The sequence below is a fragment of the Giraffa tippelskirchi genome, chromosome 3 (genome assembly GCF_054371585.1).
Source record: "Giraffa tippelskirchi isolate mGirTip1 chromosome 3, T2T-mGirTip1v1.2.pri, whole genome shotgun sequence".
Classification (NCBI taxonomy): Eukaryota; Metazoa; Chordata; class Mammalia; order Artiodactyla; family Giraffidae; genus Giraffa; species Giraffa tippelskirchi.
The window spans coordinates 105,560,477-105,577,192 of NC_137277.1; the positions used below are offsets into that span (position 1 = coordinate 105,560,477).

The window sequence follows — 16,716 nt, forward strand, 5'->3', positions numbered from 1 at the left end:
CTTCACTAAATGCATGTTCATGGGGTTTGTGGGGGTAGGGAGGCGGTGTGGGGTTTTAGGCAAACGGCTCAGACTAGACAGAGCCCAGAGGTGGGAGGGGGTGTGATGTGTCCAAGAAGGGGAGGCTGGCTGCAGAGGGAGAAAGGAGTCAGAGGTGCAAAATGAGGGATGTGAGGAAAGAAACGTTGAGGCCCTGCTAGATCACGTTAAAGATTGAGACTTCATCTTAAGGGCAACAGGAGACCTTAAAAGGTTTCAAATAGGAGCCAACATGATCTGGTTTCTGTTTGGAGGAGATATTAGGTACTCGGTAGGAATTCATGGATGTTTATTGGATAATCGAATGGATCTGGAAAAAAAAAAAAAAGATGTTATCAAATCAAAGAGAAAAAGTGCCCCACATCCCCCACCAGAGGGAAAAACCTGAATTTCTACCTAAAAGCAATAACAAAATAGAAAATAATATTTCATAAATTTTAAACTTAAAAAAAGTAAACTGCTTACTGTTTATAACAAATTAGGAATCATTTGGAAATGGTTTGCCCGTGGCCATGTAGTAAGTTGGTGACTGATTCATTAGACCCTGGTCCCTGAGTGAAACTGATCCTTCCCTTCTGCATTTCCTGCTTCTTTGCAGATAAAGGGATCCGATTCCTTTCCAGCTCTCATCAGAGCTTCTCCAAATGTGAGAGCTCTGATTGCAACTGTCTCCTTGGTTTGCTTTGTCTTAAAGATTTCCAGGCAGCTCCCAGGAGGTGCAGTCGCATCTTGCTCATCTTTGAGTCCCCTGTCTCTAAAGTAGTGCAGAGCACTCAGCAATTGAGTCTAATGATTAAATTAGCACCGATTGTATGAGCTGAACGATGTATAGGAGGCCAGCTGGCCTAGTCTCCTCAGCCCAGTTTGGCAGAAGCATGGAAAAGTTGTATGACGTTAACAAAAATTGTGGCTGTGTGGAATGTTTTTGCCGAGAGATTGGCATTTTTTTTTTTTTTTTAAAGAAAATTTCAGAAAGCGAGAGATTTCTGAGTAATATGTCAATCATGGGGAGGGATCTGTCATTTTCTGGCAAGTGAATAGGCCGTGGGAATTTTTTTTTTTTTTTACCATACCTACACTCACTTTTATGAATTATGAAGTATTATTTTTTCCTGGAGCCATCAAGAGTGGCAGGAAGGAGGAAAATGTGTCCATAGATTTATTCTTCCTTCGAGTGTCTCTCCAGTTTTCTGTCTATGCCTTTTTATCCCTCTCTCTCTGTTTCTCTTTCTTGCTCTCCTCTTGCGTTCCTTGGTAAGAACCGGTCATGGCACATGTTACAGGATTTTCACCAGGGTCCTTTCTTGGCTGAGACAGTGACAGGCTGGGGCAGCCTAAGAGTGACTGGTGGGGGTGAGGGAGGTCAGAATTCTAGTTTGGCGAGAGGCCAGGCCATTGGGAAGGTCACCATGCAGTGTTGGGCATCCTGGGGCCCACAGGAGAGATGCAGAGCTTGGTGGGGGTGGCTGGAGGGTAGAGTTGTGGTCAGGCCGAGGTGGCCTGGGAGTCCCTGCCAGCTTCAGCATACGGAGCAGCCAGCCTGGCCAGATGAAGCAGGTAGGCAGCCTGGGAGGAGGCTGGCAGGAAGGTAAGTAGGGCAACAGGAAGCAGGATGCTGGTCTTGGCTCTGCTAGCTGGGACCAGGGACCCTGCTGGGGGTTGAGAGGACCAGGTGGGCATTAAGGGCAGGGCAAGGAATCCTACCCCAGAGACAAAGGGCACCGGGGGCTTCAGAACCCAGAGATGAGAAGCAGCAGCTGAGGCTTGTGTAGCACTGCGTTGAGTACCAGACATCCTTCTGAGCACTTTTTCATATCAAGGTTTTTCATCTTACATGATAATCTTGGGATAATTCTCATTTTACAAATGAGGAGATGGACAGATGCACAGAAAGACAGAATAGCTCACTGAGTGTTATCCAGCTGAGAAGAGGCCCCTCAGGGGTATATGAGCAGCCTGGCTCCAGAATCACTGCCCTGAACCAGCCTGCTCTAGAGAGTCCCCGTGACACCGCTGCTGGGAGTACCATTCACACAAATTGCAGTGTGTGGGGGCCCTTGCAGCTGGGCGATGTGGGTGGCCTTGATTCCATACTACTTCCTTTAAAAAAAAAAAAGATTTTCCCCTCTGCCTTCTGATATGCCAGGCGCTTTCTGTGTACTTTTCATACATTAACACATTAGGTCCAGAACTCTCATTACCTCCCTGTTACAGATGAGGCCCACAGAGACTTAAGGACAAGCCTGCCTAGGTAGTAAGGTCTAAATTCAGACTCAGAGGACCACTGAGAGAGGAATTGACTGTAGCATTTTGTTTTCAGTTTTTTGTCTACCCTGCCAGTGGCAGATATCTGAAGCATGTCAGGGAGGGAACAGGGGTTACAAATATTAATGCTCAAAATGCCATATGGGTTTCTAGAGGGGAACAAGTGTATCTGTACTTGCAGAGCAGAAGAGGGAGAAAATCATCTAGTGCCCTATGTCCACTTAGAAAAACTTAAAAACAGAGAGCAAAATAATCCCTGAGGCTGAAGTGGCAGGCCTTGGACTCCTTTTCTAGTCCAGAGAGCTAGTGAGAGTTCAAACGCTCTTCCTTTGTTTCGTCCCTGACCTCTCAGAGTCCTGCTGCAGAACACATACACAGGCTTACAAAAGTTAAAGTCTGGAGAAATGTGGGGGAAAATTGGATAGCAGAATTCCCTTTAGTTTCCAAATCTGTATCCATTCTCTTGATCACAGCTATGTAAAACTCAAACTAATCAGCTGGTTCTGGGCTTTTCTCTTCTTCCTCCCCTCCCTTTCCAAACAAATGGAAAAGAGAAATGCTTATCCTTTGTATTCCACCATGAATTCCATGGGTGTGCTGTATCCCAAAGCCCAGCCCAGGTAAGGAAAAGCAACTCCATGTTTCAAAGTTTGAAGCCAACAAAAACTAACTGAATGTTGCCTCGAGCTGAGAAGAGAGCTCCCTGATTTGTTGAGGACCATACCATCCCCTCCATTGAGCTCAGCTGAGACATTTGTCAAATTGCAAGAACAACATCTGCATCAAGAATCCCATGGCATTTAGAAAATAGAATCACAGAGGCAATGCCTTTTCATAAGGTCTTAAATTTGAACTGTTGATCATAGTGAGAGATGACTTGAAAGGAAACACAGTCAGCAGAGCAACCTCAAAATGGGAGGACACCTTTGGGGGCTGTGTGGTTTGGAGGCTACTCAGGGATGAGAGATGGTGAGTTATGGGGAAACACCGACGTAAGGTGAGCCGTGAGCTTTTCAGACTGGTCCTCGCTGCAGCCTGAGACCGGAACAGTAGACCTGGGGAAAGTTGGTTTCTTCTTCATCCTCTCAACCAATCACCTAACTGGCATGCATGCTAAGTCACTTCAGTCGTGTCTGACTCTTTGCAACCCTATGGAGTGTAGCTGGCCAGGCTCCTCTGTCCATGGGATTCTCCAAACAAGAATACTGGAGTGGGTTGCCATGCCCTCCTCCAGGCGATCTTGCCCAGCCAGGGATTGAACCCACCTCTCTTATGTCTCCTGCATTGGCAGGCAGGTTTTTTTTACCACTAGTGCCACCTGGAAAGTCCCAGTTACTTAACTGGAGAACTCTTCAAATCAAAACCAAGAGGGTGCCAATCCCTTATTTGGTGTTCAACGTGTCTTGCTGCAGTGAAATAAGACACCCTTAAATTGGACCCTCAGAACTTAGACTTCACAGGATCTCAAGGCCCTTTCACCAAAAGCTGGGGGCTTTTGAGATGATCTGAAACAGGACAGGAAGCTCCCAGGGACCTCTCACTACTGTCAGCCAGCTCTCAGTTCAGAGAATCGTGGGATAGAAATGGTCAGTTCCAAGAATCTCTTGGGAGTTTCAAGTTCATCTTCTAGGAACTCAGAGTTCCTTTGGGAAAATACAGGCTGAGTGTCTCACTGGCTGAACTCTGGGATCAGCCTTAACAGCGGGTTGAAGCCTTGAGATGACTTGTACATGCAGTGCTTAATTCTGCATGTGAAGCTGCTTCAGTTGTGTTTGATACTTTGTGAACGTGTAGCCCTCCAGCCCGGAGAAGGCAATGGCACCCCACTCCAGTACTCTTGCCTGGAAAATCCCATGGATGGAGGAGCCTGGTAGGCTGCAGTCCATGGGGTCGCTAAGAGTCGGACACGACTGAGGGACTTCACTTTCACTTTTCACTTTCATGCATTGGAGAAGGAAATGGCAACCCACTCCAGTGTTCTTGCCTGGAGAATCCCAGGGACGGCGGAGCCTGCTGGGCTGCCATCTATGGGGTCGCACAGAGTCGGACACGACTGAGGTGACTTAGCAGCAGCAGCAGCAGCCCTCCAGCCAGGCTTCTCTGTCTATGGGGTTCTCCAGGCAAGAATACTAGAGGAGGTTGCCATGGGATCTTCCTGACCCTGGGGTCAAACCCATGTTTCTGGCATCTGACTGCATTGATGGGTTCTTTCCCACTAGTGCTGCCTGGGAAGCCTGCAGTGCTTATGCTGTGGAGATCGAAGATCCAAATGCTAGGGGCAGACTCCTCAGTCTGTTCATTGATTTTCAGTTGTCAGCTTGTGGGTGACCAAATGACTTGTGATTAGACAGTTTTTAGAATGAAAGGAGTGGGAAAAATAGGAGTTTTCCCATCAAAATGACCTTCTTTTATTTTACCAAATTCCTCCTGGGATATACCCACTCCTCCTCACTCCTTATCTTGAAAACCTTCTCAAGAAGGAAATGGGGATGGAACACTTAAATATAGAAAATTATGGCTTTGAATACAGCCATAAAGGTTAAAACCTTTCTGGGTATTAAAATGAGGGCTGGATTAGGGGACATCTGGGGTTCTCCCACCTCTGACAATTTGTTCAGCATTTTTCTATCCCCCTGGGAAACAGGCAGAGCCAGTGTTACATCTGTTCATAGTCCTTGAGGGGTTTGGCTGTAGGGTTGCTGGACCACCAAAATATTAATACTTTGCTTAATCTAATGCTCCATCCTGACTGCCTACCCTGAGTTAGACATCCATACTGCATACATTGGTAATCACAAATGAGCCCCTGTTATTTAAAGACTTTCTTTAGACCCTTACATCGTCTGTTGGGAAATGCAGGAGAGGAATTAAACTCTCCACAGTTTTCCAAGTAGGGGGCAGTTTCTCGAATCTTGCTGGTGAATTTATGGAAGAGGACTGCTTCTCCTCGCTCACAATTTGCTGTTGTTGTTCAGTCACTAAGTTGTGTTCAAGTCTTGCAAACCCATGGACTGTAGCATGCCAGGCTCTGTCATCCACTATCTCCTGGAGTTTGCTCAAAATCATGTCCATTGAGTCTGTGATGCTATCTAACCATCTCTTCTTCCACCGCCCCCTTCTCCTTTTGCCTTCAATCTTTCCCAACATCAGAGTCTTTTCCAGTAAGTTGGCTCTTTTGCATCAGGTGGCCAAAGTATTGAAGCTTCAGCAACAGTCTTTCCAATGAATATTCAGGGTTGATTTTCTTTAGAATTGACTAGTTTGATCTCCTTGCAGTCCAAGGGACTCTCAAGGGTCTTCTCTAGCACCACAATTGAAAAGTATCAATCCTTCGGCATTCAGCCTTCTTTATGGTGCAACTCTCACATCCATACTTGACTACTAGAAAAACCATAGCTTTGACGATATGGACCTTTGCTGGCAAAGTGATGTCTCTGCTTTTTAATATGCTGTCTGTATTTTTCATAGCTTTTCTTCCAAGGAGCAAGTGTCTTTTAATTTCATGGTTGCAGTCACCATCCACAGTGATTTTGGAGCCCAAGAAAATAGTCTGCCACTGCTTCCACTTTCCCCCCTTCTATCAGCCATGAAGTGATGGGACTGGATACTGTGATCTTAGTTTTTTGAATGTTGAGTTTCAAGCCAGCTTTTTCAGTCTCTTGATTCACCCTCCTCAAGAGGCTCTTTAGTTCCTGTTCACTTTCTGCCATTAGAGTGGTATCATCTGCCTGTCTGAGGTTGTTGATATTTTTCCTGGCAATCTTCATTCCAGCTTGTGATTTCTCCAGCCTGGCATTTCACATGATGTACTCTGCATAGAAGTTTAATAAGCAGGGTGATGATATACAGCCTTGTCATACTCCCATCCCAATTTTGAACCAGTCAGTTGTGCCACATCCAGTTAGATTCCCATTTAAAGGTATTCAGAAACTATCTATACTCTCAGTTGAAATGGTAAAACAAGGAAAAGTGAAAGTGAAAGTTGCTTAGTTGTACCCAACTCTTTGCACCCCCATGGACTATACAGTCCATGGAATTCTCTAGGCCAGAATACTAGAGTGGGTAGCCTTTCCCTTCTCCAGGGAATCTTCCAAACCCAAGGATCGAACCCAGGTCTCCCACATTGCAGGCAGATTCTTTACCAGCTGAGCCATAAGGGAAGCCCAAGAATACTGGAGTGGGTAGCCTATCCCTTCTTCAGGGGATTTTCCCAACCCAGGAATTGAACTTGGGTCTTCTGCATCACAGGCAGATTCTTTACCAACTGAGCTATCAGGGAAGTGAAAATCTAGGGAGAAAAAAGACCTTCTTGCCTTGATTTTCTGTTGAGTCTGGCTAAAATATCATATGGCTATAGTTATAGAGTTAATTGAAATAATAGAATCTGGGAATTCCCTGGAGGACCAGTGGTTAAGATTTGGGCTTTCACTGCCATGGACCAGAGTTCAGTCCCTGGTTGGGGAGCTAAGATCCCACAAGCCTTGCAGTGCAGCCAGAAAAAAAAAAAGAACAGAATCTGACACAGGAATTTAAGCTTACAAGTCTTTTGACCCAGTCCTTTTGCTTGATGGAAGGAAGAGCTAAAGTTAGTTTAGGAAGTGACTTGCTCCAAGACACAGTTGTCAACAGGTAGGACTGCCACTGAGTCTCTTTCTATAAAATCCTTCCAATTGTACCCACCCTCTTCTGCCATAATCCTTGGTGTAGGCACAGGTGACATCTGTAGGAACCCTAGCATTCTGGGGTTCTGAAGGACAGATGAGTCCCTTGGGCATTTTTTATATTTGAAAAGATTGATGCTGTTTCTAAGGTATGCAGCTGTGATTAGAAGACCCTAGTGGGTCAGTGCAGACCTGGAAGAACTATGCTCAGCTCAGCAGTTGTAGCTCTCATGTTACTTCTTGTGACTCAGGTTTGTTCCTTTAAGAGTTACGCTTTTCAGAGATAACTGGCTAGAAGGACGAACTTCATTTCCTGGGTCCAGGGCCAGCCAGTCACTCCTGTGCTGAGTTCCCATGAACTGCAGCCAACACCTTCCGGCTGACAAAGCAGGGTTGTCATTGATAAGTGTTTATATTGCACTTTAGACTTGCAAAGTTATTTCTCTGGGTTATTTCTTACCTCAGTTTGGCAGGTGAAGAAACTAAAGCTCATAAAAGTGGTAACTGGTCCAGAGTCATCTGACCAATTAGCAGGGAACCTGATGCTGAGCTCAGCCTCTGAGTTTCTGGGTCATTCCTTTACCCCATGAATCATGCAGGTTCTCTAGATTATGTTCTTTGCCCCTCACCAACTTCTTTCTCCCCAAATTAAGCTGACTTCTTTTACAGTGAGCTATAGAGAGCTCTTGTTTCAAAGCTGCAGTACGTTATTGGTTGACCAGAAATCTGCAAGTAGCTAGGTACGCTCCAATGTGGCACCTGACCTTGGTCAAACCGAGTTGTGGTGTGGTGGGACCTGGGGAGGCAGTGGCACTTTTCTGATTGGGTTTTTGGAAAAAGATCAATGCTGTTTTAGGAATATTAAAGGTCTAAGCATTGGGGAAAAGGAATTTAAGTTAAAATATTGGCTGTCGCCTAAAGGTGATTTTTAAAAAAATCAAACTAAAAAAAAAAAAGAACAATTTTGCATCTGCAGAAGGGCTTTTGAGAGCTTTTGGCTTCGTTTTCCAACCTCACTAGTTGGGTCACAGAGGTACTCTTGCCAATGAGGCGGAGAGATTTCAGTAAGAATACTGAAAACTTTTACAGTAGAAATTCCCAGAAGAAATCTTACCATCTGTTTATCCTGTTTTTCTTTTATCTTGGTTAAAATTTTTTTTAAAAAATCATTTATTGCCTGTTTGTCCTCAGTTGCATCTGTTAAGTACAGATGTTGGATCAAGATGAGTATCTGTTCTCCTGTCTTTACACAATGGTCTCTGAAAATATTATGAAATTTCTCCGTTGCTCCCCACCCCCACTCCAGTGGTGCGTTTCATTAAGAAGATGAGCAGTTGTGTTTAGAGTATTCTATCGCCTGCCTTTCCCAACGTACCAAGCAGCCTTTTAGATGCTGATTCGTGTTTGTTGCAGAACTATATGATCCAGGCGAATCGGGAAGCAGCCCTCAGCTTGGCAGGGTGCTCTGAGCGGCCCTCCACTCTCCGAGGGAACGCTCTTCAGCTGACTGAAGCAGGGGAGCTGAGCCAATCAGAGGCCACTTTCCTAGCTCAGTCACCAGTCTGTGGTTAAGGAACGGTTTTGCTTTTTTATGCTCTGTATTGGGAAGGCAGATAAAATGCCAGGTCTGGACTGCCTCTGGGGATAAGCTCACCCTGTGTGATGTGAATGAATAGCATCTTGCCTGGTACATCCACAGCAGTTGATAAGGCAGGTGCAGTTCTTCCAAACAGGCCTTTTCTGTCTTTACTTCTAGCTGTGGCTTTACCTCTGTAGCAGTTTTGGTTTTGCCTTGAAAGAGGTGCTCTGGATTATCAGACCTCCATGTATGACAGTTTGTACCTGCATGGAATTGAAGACTCGGAGGCTGTAAGTATTTTCATAGACAGCTGATTTCCTCTCTCTTCCTCTTCCTTCTCCCACTAACCATCCCCCCCCTTATTTCTTAGGCAACGCAGGGAACAAGGAGCTGAAAGCCAACATTATTCTGGTGCTTGCTGGCTACTGTGTGAATGTTCTCTGTCTAGTTTAGAGTTGACTGAAATCATTCTTTATTATATAATTTCTTGTCAAGCAAAAAAGAAATTAGGGTGATAGGCAGAGGGATCTAAGTGTGTAGTCTGCCTGGATTTATACAGTTCTCGGTCCATGTTTGATCTAACAAGGGGTAACTGCTCCTTGTAGACTGCCTTAAACTATGCAGCAAGTGCCTATGTTTTCCAATAGCGGGGTTCACAGAAAAGGCTCATTCATTATATAATACACATTGTTTATTGAGCTAGCATGAATGGAAGTGCCTCAGCGATAGCAGTATTCTGTGCTCTCTGGCCCAACAAGCAGTGCAGATCTCCTGCTTCTTTGTTAAGGAAATCAGATGCAAAGGTTGTGGTCATATAACACCCCAGTGCAGAGGCAGGGAGTGTTTCCCTGTACTCTATCTACCCTGGAAGCCTGGAGTAGGCTCACATGTGTTTTGGCTTAGAAAACTGGACTCCTTTCCCTCCATCGGTCAGGCTCATGTAATCTATTAAAATCAGGATGAATGTGGTTTTGAGAAATCCCTAAAATCATACCATCCAAAGGCTAGCTTTTGAATCCAGGGTAGAGCTGATGACTGAGTCTTTTACTATTGCTAGTGGTGGTTCTTGATTTTTTCCTCAATTATATGGACTGCTTCGGCTTGGCTCATGGGACCTACTGTGTGGAGACTGAATTTTCTAGGAGTGCAGTGCCATACATGTTGCCACATTTGAAACAGGAATGTGTTATATAAGGTTCTCTGGCTAAACGACCAAATAAACAGCTTATAACAGAAGAAAAAAAAACCCTATGCTATACGTCAGTGCAGACGTATGTATCAAATGATGTGCTAGCCCTGAAAGATAGAAACCCTCCCTGCCGATGAGGCATCCCATTTTCTTGCCTGTCTGCGTGTGAGCTCTCACTCCAACTCGTTTCCGCAAAGTCTCTCTGCATGTTGCCCAGCGTGCTCGTAAATTACTAGCCTGTCAGTTTACTGCAAGGGACCATAGTCACAAAAGACGGCTGTGGCTGCAACAGAGAAGGTCCACGTTGGCGAGTGGGGTGGGAGGATGGAAGCTGCAAGTGGAGGAGTGGAGTGACCTGGCTTCCTTGGCTGGGTCCTTCAGGGGCCTGATTATTTCTCCTGCCCCTTCTCTACACACTCCCTTACAAAACATGTGATGCCTCATTGAATCGCAACTTTTATTCCCGGTCCTTGGTTTTTAAACTTAAGTGGATTGGACTTATTGCAGAATAAACTGTTGATGTGGGACCCCTGGCTGCTCTGACCACAGTCGGCTAGGAACGAATGTCTCCGGCACCTTGTTCTCCAGAACTGTGTACATTTCAGAAACACTGATTCAGAGGGGAGCCATTCTAAGTGGGAAAACATTCTCCCCCATCTTGGTCTGGCCTCCCAGGACAGCCGAGCTCCAGTGGCAGGTGGGAAGCGGCCGAGTGCAGTGATATGAGCCATGGTGGTAGTTGACGGCAGGAAGTGCTGGCTACTGCAGTGCCTTACTCCCGCTGACTTGATGGTGGCCAGCAGGCTGAGCTCCTGGGGCCGGGCATGTCCACGGAGGCTGGGCAGGTGGGAAACCCGAGGAACTGAGAAAGATACCTGGCCCATCCTCAGTTAAAAGTAGGGGAGGCTTTCTGATGGGTGGGATCAGAAGCGTGTCCCATAAGTCTGAGGGGGAAGGCAGAACTGTTCAGAGGGGTAAACTGTCTGTGAATGCTCATTTGAGTTTATTTGTTTTTATAAGGAAGAATAATGTGATGTGTTACCCGAGATGGTGTGAACAAAGCTTCAAGCCAATGGAGAAGACTAGGCCTAAATAGCTGACCCGGTGAAGTGAAAAATAAAGCCACACCTGGAGAGCCACATCCTCTGCAGTCTTTCTCAATGCCAATGCATTTATGGCTGTAAGTGTGGGGTTTGCCCAGATGCAAGCTAAGCTCTCGGAACAGGTCTGGTGGATAGGTGTGCTGATGGCCAGCTGCAGGCCAAGAATACACAGGCACTGAACGCTGAGTATGGCGCTTCTCTTTGGGGGGTTGGGGAAGCCACCCACAAGTGTCCCAGCACTCTGTGCTGTTGCAGATGTCTTCATGGGGTGTGCGGGGTTTTACCTGTCATAAGTGATTCTATTCAGTGTGTTCACCCAGTCAGCCTGTCATAAGATCATCTCACCTGGGAACTGATCATTTATTCTGAATAAGAACAAAGCCTTATTGTACACTGTTAGCACCTCACCTCCCCGTAGTATGAGAGAGGTTTTGGCACTGTGATGTGAGGCTTTTTCCTAAGGTCTGGTCCAGAGGTAGATAGTGTATTCCTGGTACGCTAGATTTTTTGCTCGTAACTCTCTGTGCTTTGTGTACTGTGTATATAATACAAAGAGAGAGGAACAGGAGTGTGCTGCAACATACTTAAGTCTGCGCATTTTAGACGGGAGCTTTTGGAACCTTTTTGGACAAGTCTGTTAACTTCTGCTCTGGTTTCTACAAGGGTGGTGAAGTGTCAGCATCATTTAGGTTTATAAGGAAGCATGCATACAAAAGACCTTTTGGTGTCCCATAGCTGGGCCCCACACAGGAGTGGAGGTTTCACGGAGAACGTCACGTCACTCCTTTTGTTCCCTTGACATGCATAATGAAGTGTGTAGTGGATAATGTGGTGAGTCCACACCCAGCCCAGGTCAGTTACATCCATCATGAGCAGCCTGTCTCTATATTGTCTCCTATGGGAAGTTTGCCTCATTCCACCTTCCCCGCCCTCACTGGGTCTTTGTGCAGCTCTTAGAGCCCAAGATACTTTTCATTGGCTGGCCCCCAGTATACACAATGTTTTTTTTCTGATGCACAATTGACTTTGACAATCTGCTCCTTGATAAACACATTTTATAAATGGATTCATTGTGTATTTTGATGTTTGTGAAATCAGTGTATGAAAAATTTTTTTTCATGCATCAGGGGTTATTATATCAACAGTAGGAGGGAAGTTCTTATAGAGATAGTGAAAGAAGCAGCTAAGTAGAAAAAGTTACCTAAAATCCACCCAGAGATAGTTGCCATTGACATATTACGGTGTATCATTTCAGACTGTTGTTGTATATATATGTAAGTATGTTATTCTAAACCTGCTACTGTATATTGCATTCTGTGAAGTCCTGTTCTCACTTGATGAAATATTGAACACAGGAGGACTAAACTGGCCTATGCAGGAGCTGCTTTGCAAAATTGAAAGCTCCTACGTGGACCTTCTGGAATTTTGAGCATTTTAAATGAAGTTCACACTGTTAAGAGTACTTTGTAACATGAAGCCAGGCTTAATTGCCCATAAAATTAATAGCTGATTTCTCTGACATAATTTATTCCATTTTCAAATGCTTAAATATGAAAGTAGAGGGAGAGACCTGATCTTTTTCAATAAAACAGATGATCAGATCACAATTCAAGGCATTTAGTAGGGAGGGAAATATATTCTCTTAAGTGTTTTCACTTAAAACATGGTGTTTTAAATAATACTTTAGAACTCTTAGAGCAAAGGTAAATTTTATAGAATCTAATGTATATGTATATATTAAAAACATATGTAAATTTATATCTACTTACATATTATAAGGACAACTGTATGTTCATATTTAAACTATTCATTTTCTATAAGCCATGTAACTGTATGTGTTTGCCTACATGTCTGTGTGCCCATAGATGTACACACACTGTTCACCCGCCTACATTGACAGACATGCATGTTTAGACACTCTCCATGCTTTGCTAACTGACGGTTAATTCTAAGTGGGTAATTTCTGCCATAGAGCTTTTGGAGAAGGAACCTAAACTGCTTTTAAGATAAAGATACCCAAGAGGGTTGAAAAGCAATACATCCTCAAGAGAATAAATGATTGCTACTTTTAAAAGATATAATAAGATTTTAAAATACAAAGATACGTCCTTGTGTTTGTTAGGAAGGAGGATAAACTTCAAACAGAAGGCTTTATGTGTTTAGGGATCTTTGGAAAAACACTCAAGGGTTACTGAGAATTAGATTTCTTTTGGAAATGTTTAGACCAGAGGTCTTTAGGATTTGGTGGATCAGAAGATTCCTTCTGGGGTTGGAGAGTCTTTCTGGCCTATTTCCAAAGAGTCAGGCCTGTCCTGTGAAAGAATTCATCACTGACCAGAGAGGAAAACCAAGTTCTGCTTATGGTCTGTGTGATAAATTGGACTATGAAAGTCAACTTGTTTTACTCAGCAATTTTGATGTTTGTTCTGTCTGTTAAATGATGAACAGAACCTTCTCCTTAATTGATCCTTAGCAATGATAGCTTTCTAAAACATATACTGAAATAACTTCTCAATATAATTGTCATGGAGCTAAAGAGAGAAGTTCCTTAGATCTGGTCAGAACCCATGAATTTGCCTCTCCGAGGTCATCAGTTTTGCCTGTTTCTTGATACTTTCCATTTTTGAGCGACAAAGGGAAACATTAGGATCGATCCCTGACTTTCACTAGGGGCTTCTGTATCTCCTTTCCTGCTGGTGTTCTGCTTCCTATTCAATTATGATGAGTCAATCAGGATTTCAGACTGTGGTCTTGAGACTCCATGTGTCCCTCTGTAGGAAGATCTGCACTAATGATTGAAAAACAAAAAACTCACGTTTTTAGGGTGAGGATGGGCCGTTTGCCCTAGTCCTTCCCTTTCCATCAGAGTTCAACTTGGATATTCCTTCTGTGTGGACAGTTTCTCAACAATCGGTCCACCATCTCCCTTAAACATCCCTTACCTACGTAAGCTAAAACCCCCAAGGAAGACAAGGAGATGTAACTAAATGTGCTGTGTGTGTTCTTTTACTTCCATCTCCCACTAGTGCTTTATAACACTCAAGTCATGAGCTCAGATTTCTATGACACTAAGTTCAAAATTATACCAAGAAGGCTGTGTAGATAGAGACTCTGTATGCTGATCTAAACCGGGCTGATTAGGTGCCTGTGGTGTGTTTGTATTGGGTCACGCAGACTGTGAACTCAGCAACAACTGCTACAGAAAGAGAGGCCATTTGAGCAGATGCCTAGGATCTCATTTATTGAGGATGGGGCACTAGTAGTGTGTAAACTTGAGGGAGTTTACAGTTCACATAAAATAATGGCAAGCAGATGGGAGCTGTAGATTTTTATACCTTGGACTTTGAACTTTTAGGACTTTGAAGAGTCTAAGATAAAACCGTGTGGCCCAATCAAAAGGTGGCCCAGATAGCTCACATGACAGTTTTTAAGATCTAAATAGACCAATCCTTATTTTCACTCTATATTTATGTATTTTTTTTAAAGCACAAATGTGTGGTTTGGGCAATAAATATTTTTCTCTCTCTTAAATGGTGAGGCAATATCAGTACTTCTATATCCTATTTTTTTCTTTTGTATCTGTTCTCAGAAATATTGAAAAGTCTTCCATTTAAAGCAGGGTGTTTTGAATTTGCTTTAATTCCTTTTCGTTCAAGGGTATTGATCTGAATACATCTTTTTTTAAAGAATAAATTTATTTATTTTAGTTGGGGGCTAATTACTTTACAATATTGTAGTGGTTTTTGTCATACATTGACATGAATCAGCCATGGGTTTACATGTGTTCCCCATCCTGAACCCCCCTCCCACCTCCCTCCCCATCCCATCCCTCTGGGTCATCCCATTGCCCCAGCCCTGAACATTTGTCTCATGCATCGAACCTGAAATGGTGTTCTGTTTCACATATGATAATATACATGTTTCGATGCTATTCTCTTGAATACATCTTAATAGGAATATTGGCAGCTGTCAATCATTTAGGAGCTTGATCATATAGTTTGTGAATAACTTAGTCCTTTTATTTTACCTTTTTTGTTTATATTATTCTGTGATCCCTCTTTTCTTTTCAGCTTGAGCATCATACAGGAAAAAGAATCTGACTGTCAGTGTTATGACTGTATTAATTGATTTGTTGAAAAGTTCAGTGAGTGATCAGGTTGTAATTAAAAGTATCTCTCAGTCCTTTTTAACCTCCATAAAACTTAAAAAAAATTTATCTTCTACTGAACATGTCTATGAGCCGGAAAATGTCAAGTTTACTTTTTCTGTTTTGTGTAATGATTCTTGTGTATGTGATGTATTAGTGTTGTGATGAAAAACAGTCTCAGTCAAAATTGTCAGGGATTAAGTCCTGGTCCTCTACTTCCTGGCTTGTGGCCCTCGGTACATGTCATAAATTTTCTGGGCATCAGTTTCCACATCCCTGAAGTGTCAATGATAATGGAACCTGCATCTGGGGTGGTTTCAAAAATTATGTATAAAGCCCTTGAAACATATACTGTGGTTTTTGTTATAGTTATTAAACATATAATGAATATACTTATGCTTTTGGGAACAAAACATACTCATTACTCGGCAGGTTTTGATATCCCCATCAAATCCTGTGGTCTATTTTCAGAGTCATGACGTGGCTTTTGACAGTGATTTCCAAAAGTATTATAGTAGTTGACAGGTGAAAGTACACACTGGTCTCCTAAAGCCTTACAATTGGTTGATTGGTTTATTGTATTTTCGGAAGAGTGGGTGAAGGAATGTAATTGAAAAAGTGCTGGAGTTGGAGGTCTGGGACTAGCAGTGACCTTGGGCAAGTCATGTAATCACTCTAATCCTCAATACTTCCCCCTGTAAAACAAAAAGGTTTGACTAGATAATTTCTAAGGTTTCTTCAAATCCAAAATTCTGTTTTATTTGCTGATAAGCAGTTTCTTTAGTTGGGGTACAGATGCCACCATATGCCATTTGCTTTTTGAAATGATCAATTCCTGCAGTGTTTTGTGATAACACTTTTGGAATTTGGACCTTGAGTTTTTTCAGAATCTTCGAAGGAGGAAGGTGTGTGTGGCATACATCTTTGAAAGGACTAGATATTTTTTTTTTTTTTTTGCAAAGATTTTATATTTTAAGTTTGAAAGGACTAGATATTTTAAAAGGGAGATATTTTTAAATTTTAGATTTTTAATATTAGAAGCCAAAAAAGGATGCTTTTCCTATTGCTCATTTGCTTGCCAAAACCCACATGCACTTCCAGCCCATAGCAATTCGAGCTGGAAACACTTGAGTCAAATAAATCAAAAGCAAAAGCTTTCTGAGAAGTAAATTTCTCCTATCTCTTATTAATGATTGAGGAAAAGTATATTTCTTCTTTAAATTATGTCTGTCTTGGGCTTTCCTGATAGCTGTCAGTAAAGAATCTGCCTGCAGTGCAGGAGATCCAGGTTCAACCCCTGGGTCAGGAATATCCCTTGGAAAAGGAAATGGCAAACAAAGCCAGTATCCTTGCCTGGAAAACCCGTGGACAGAGGATCCTGGTGGACTGTAGTCCATGGAGTCACAAAGAGTCAGGCGGGACTGAGCGACTAACACTTTCACTTTCCTTCTTACTTGTATACTAGGAGAGTATTGACAAAAAAAGTTTCAATAATTGTTTTGTGATTTAATTATCAAGAATGTTTACTGTTTGGTGTTTTCTTGCTTTACAAACTTTTCTTCAGCTCAGCATTATTATCCTTTGGGGTATACTGAAAATAATAATTGGTCAGTAGAAAAACCCCAGGAATAGAATAAATTCTAGGAGACATTCATTATTTTTTAAAACATCATTTGTTACAATCTGTTTGATTTTCCTCTATGATAAAGCAAAAGGCCACTAAGATGAAAGAG

The 16,716-nt window shown here is 43.0% G+C and overlaps 1 protein-coding gene across 5 annotated transcripts in view; it reads left to right on the forward strand.

Annotated features, from left to right (window-relative positions):
• Positions 1-16,716, forward strand: part of CACNB4 (calcium voltage-gated channel auxiliary subunit beta 4) — a 272,610-nt gene that overhangs the window by 119,202 nt on the left and 136,692 nt on the right. For 2 of the 5 annotated variants that reach the window (XM_081578070.1, XM_081578074.1), the window contains exons 1-2: positions 8,543-8,834; positions 10,754-10,913. The exons of the other annotated variants lie outside the window; for them this stretch is intronic. In XM_081578070.1, the coding sequence (XP_081434196.1) occupies positions 10,908-10,913 (6 nt within the window). In that variant the 5' untranslated portion in view covers positions 8,543-8,834; positions 10,754-10,907. Of the gene's footprint in view, positions 1-8,542; positions 8,835-10,753; positions 10,914-16,716 lie in introns of those variants that run through there. 5 annotated transcript variants of the gene reach the window in all.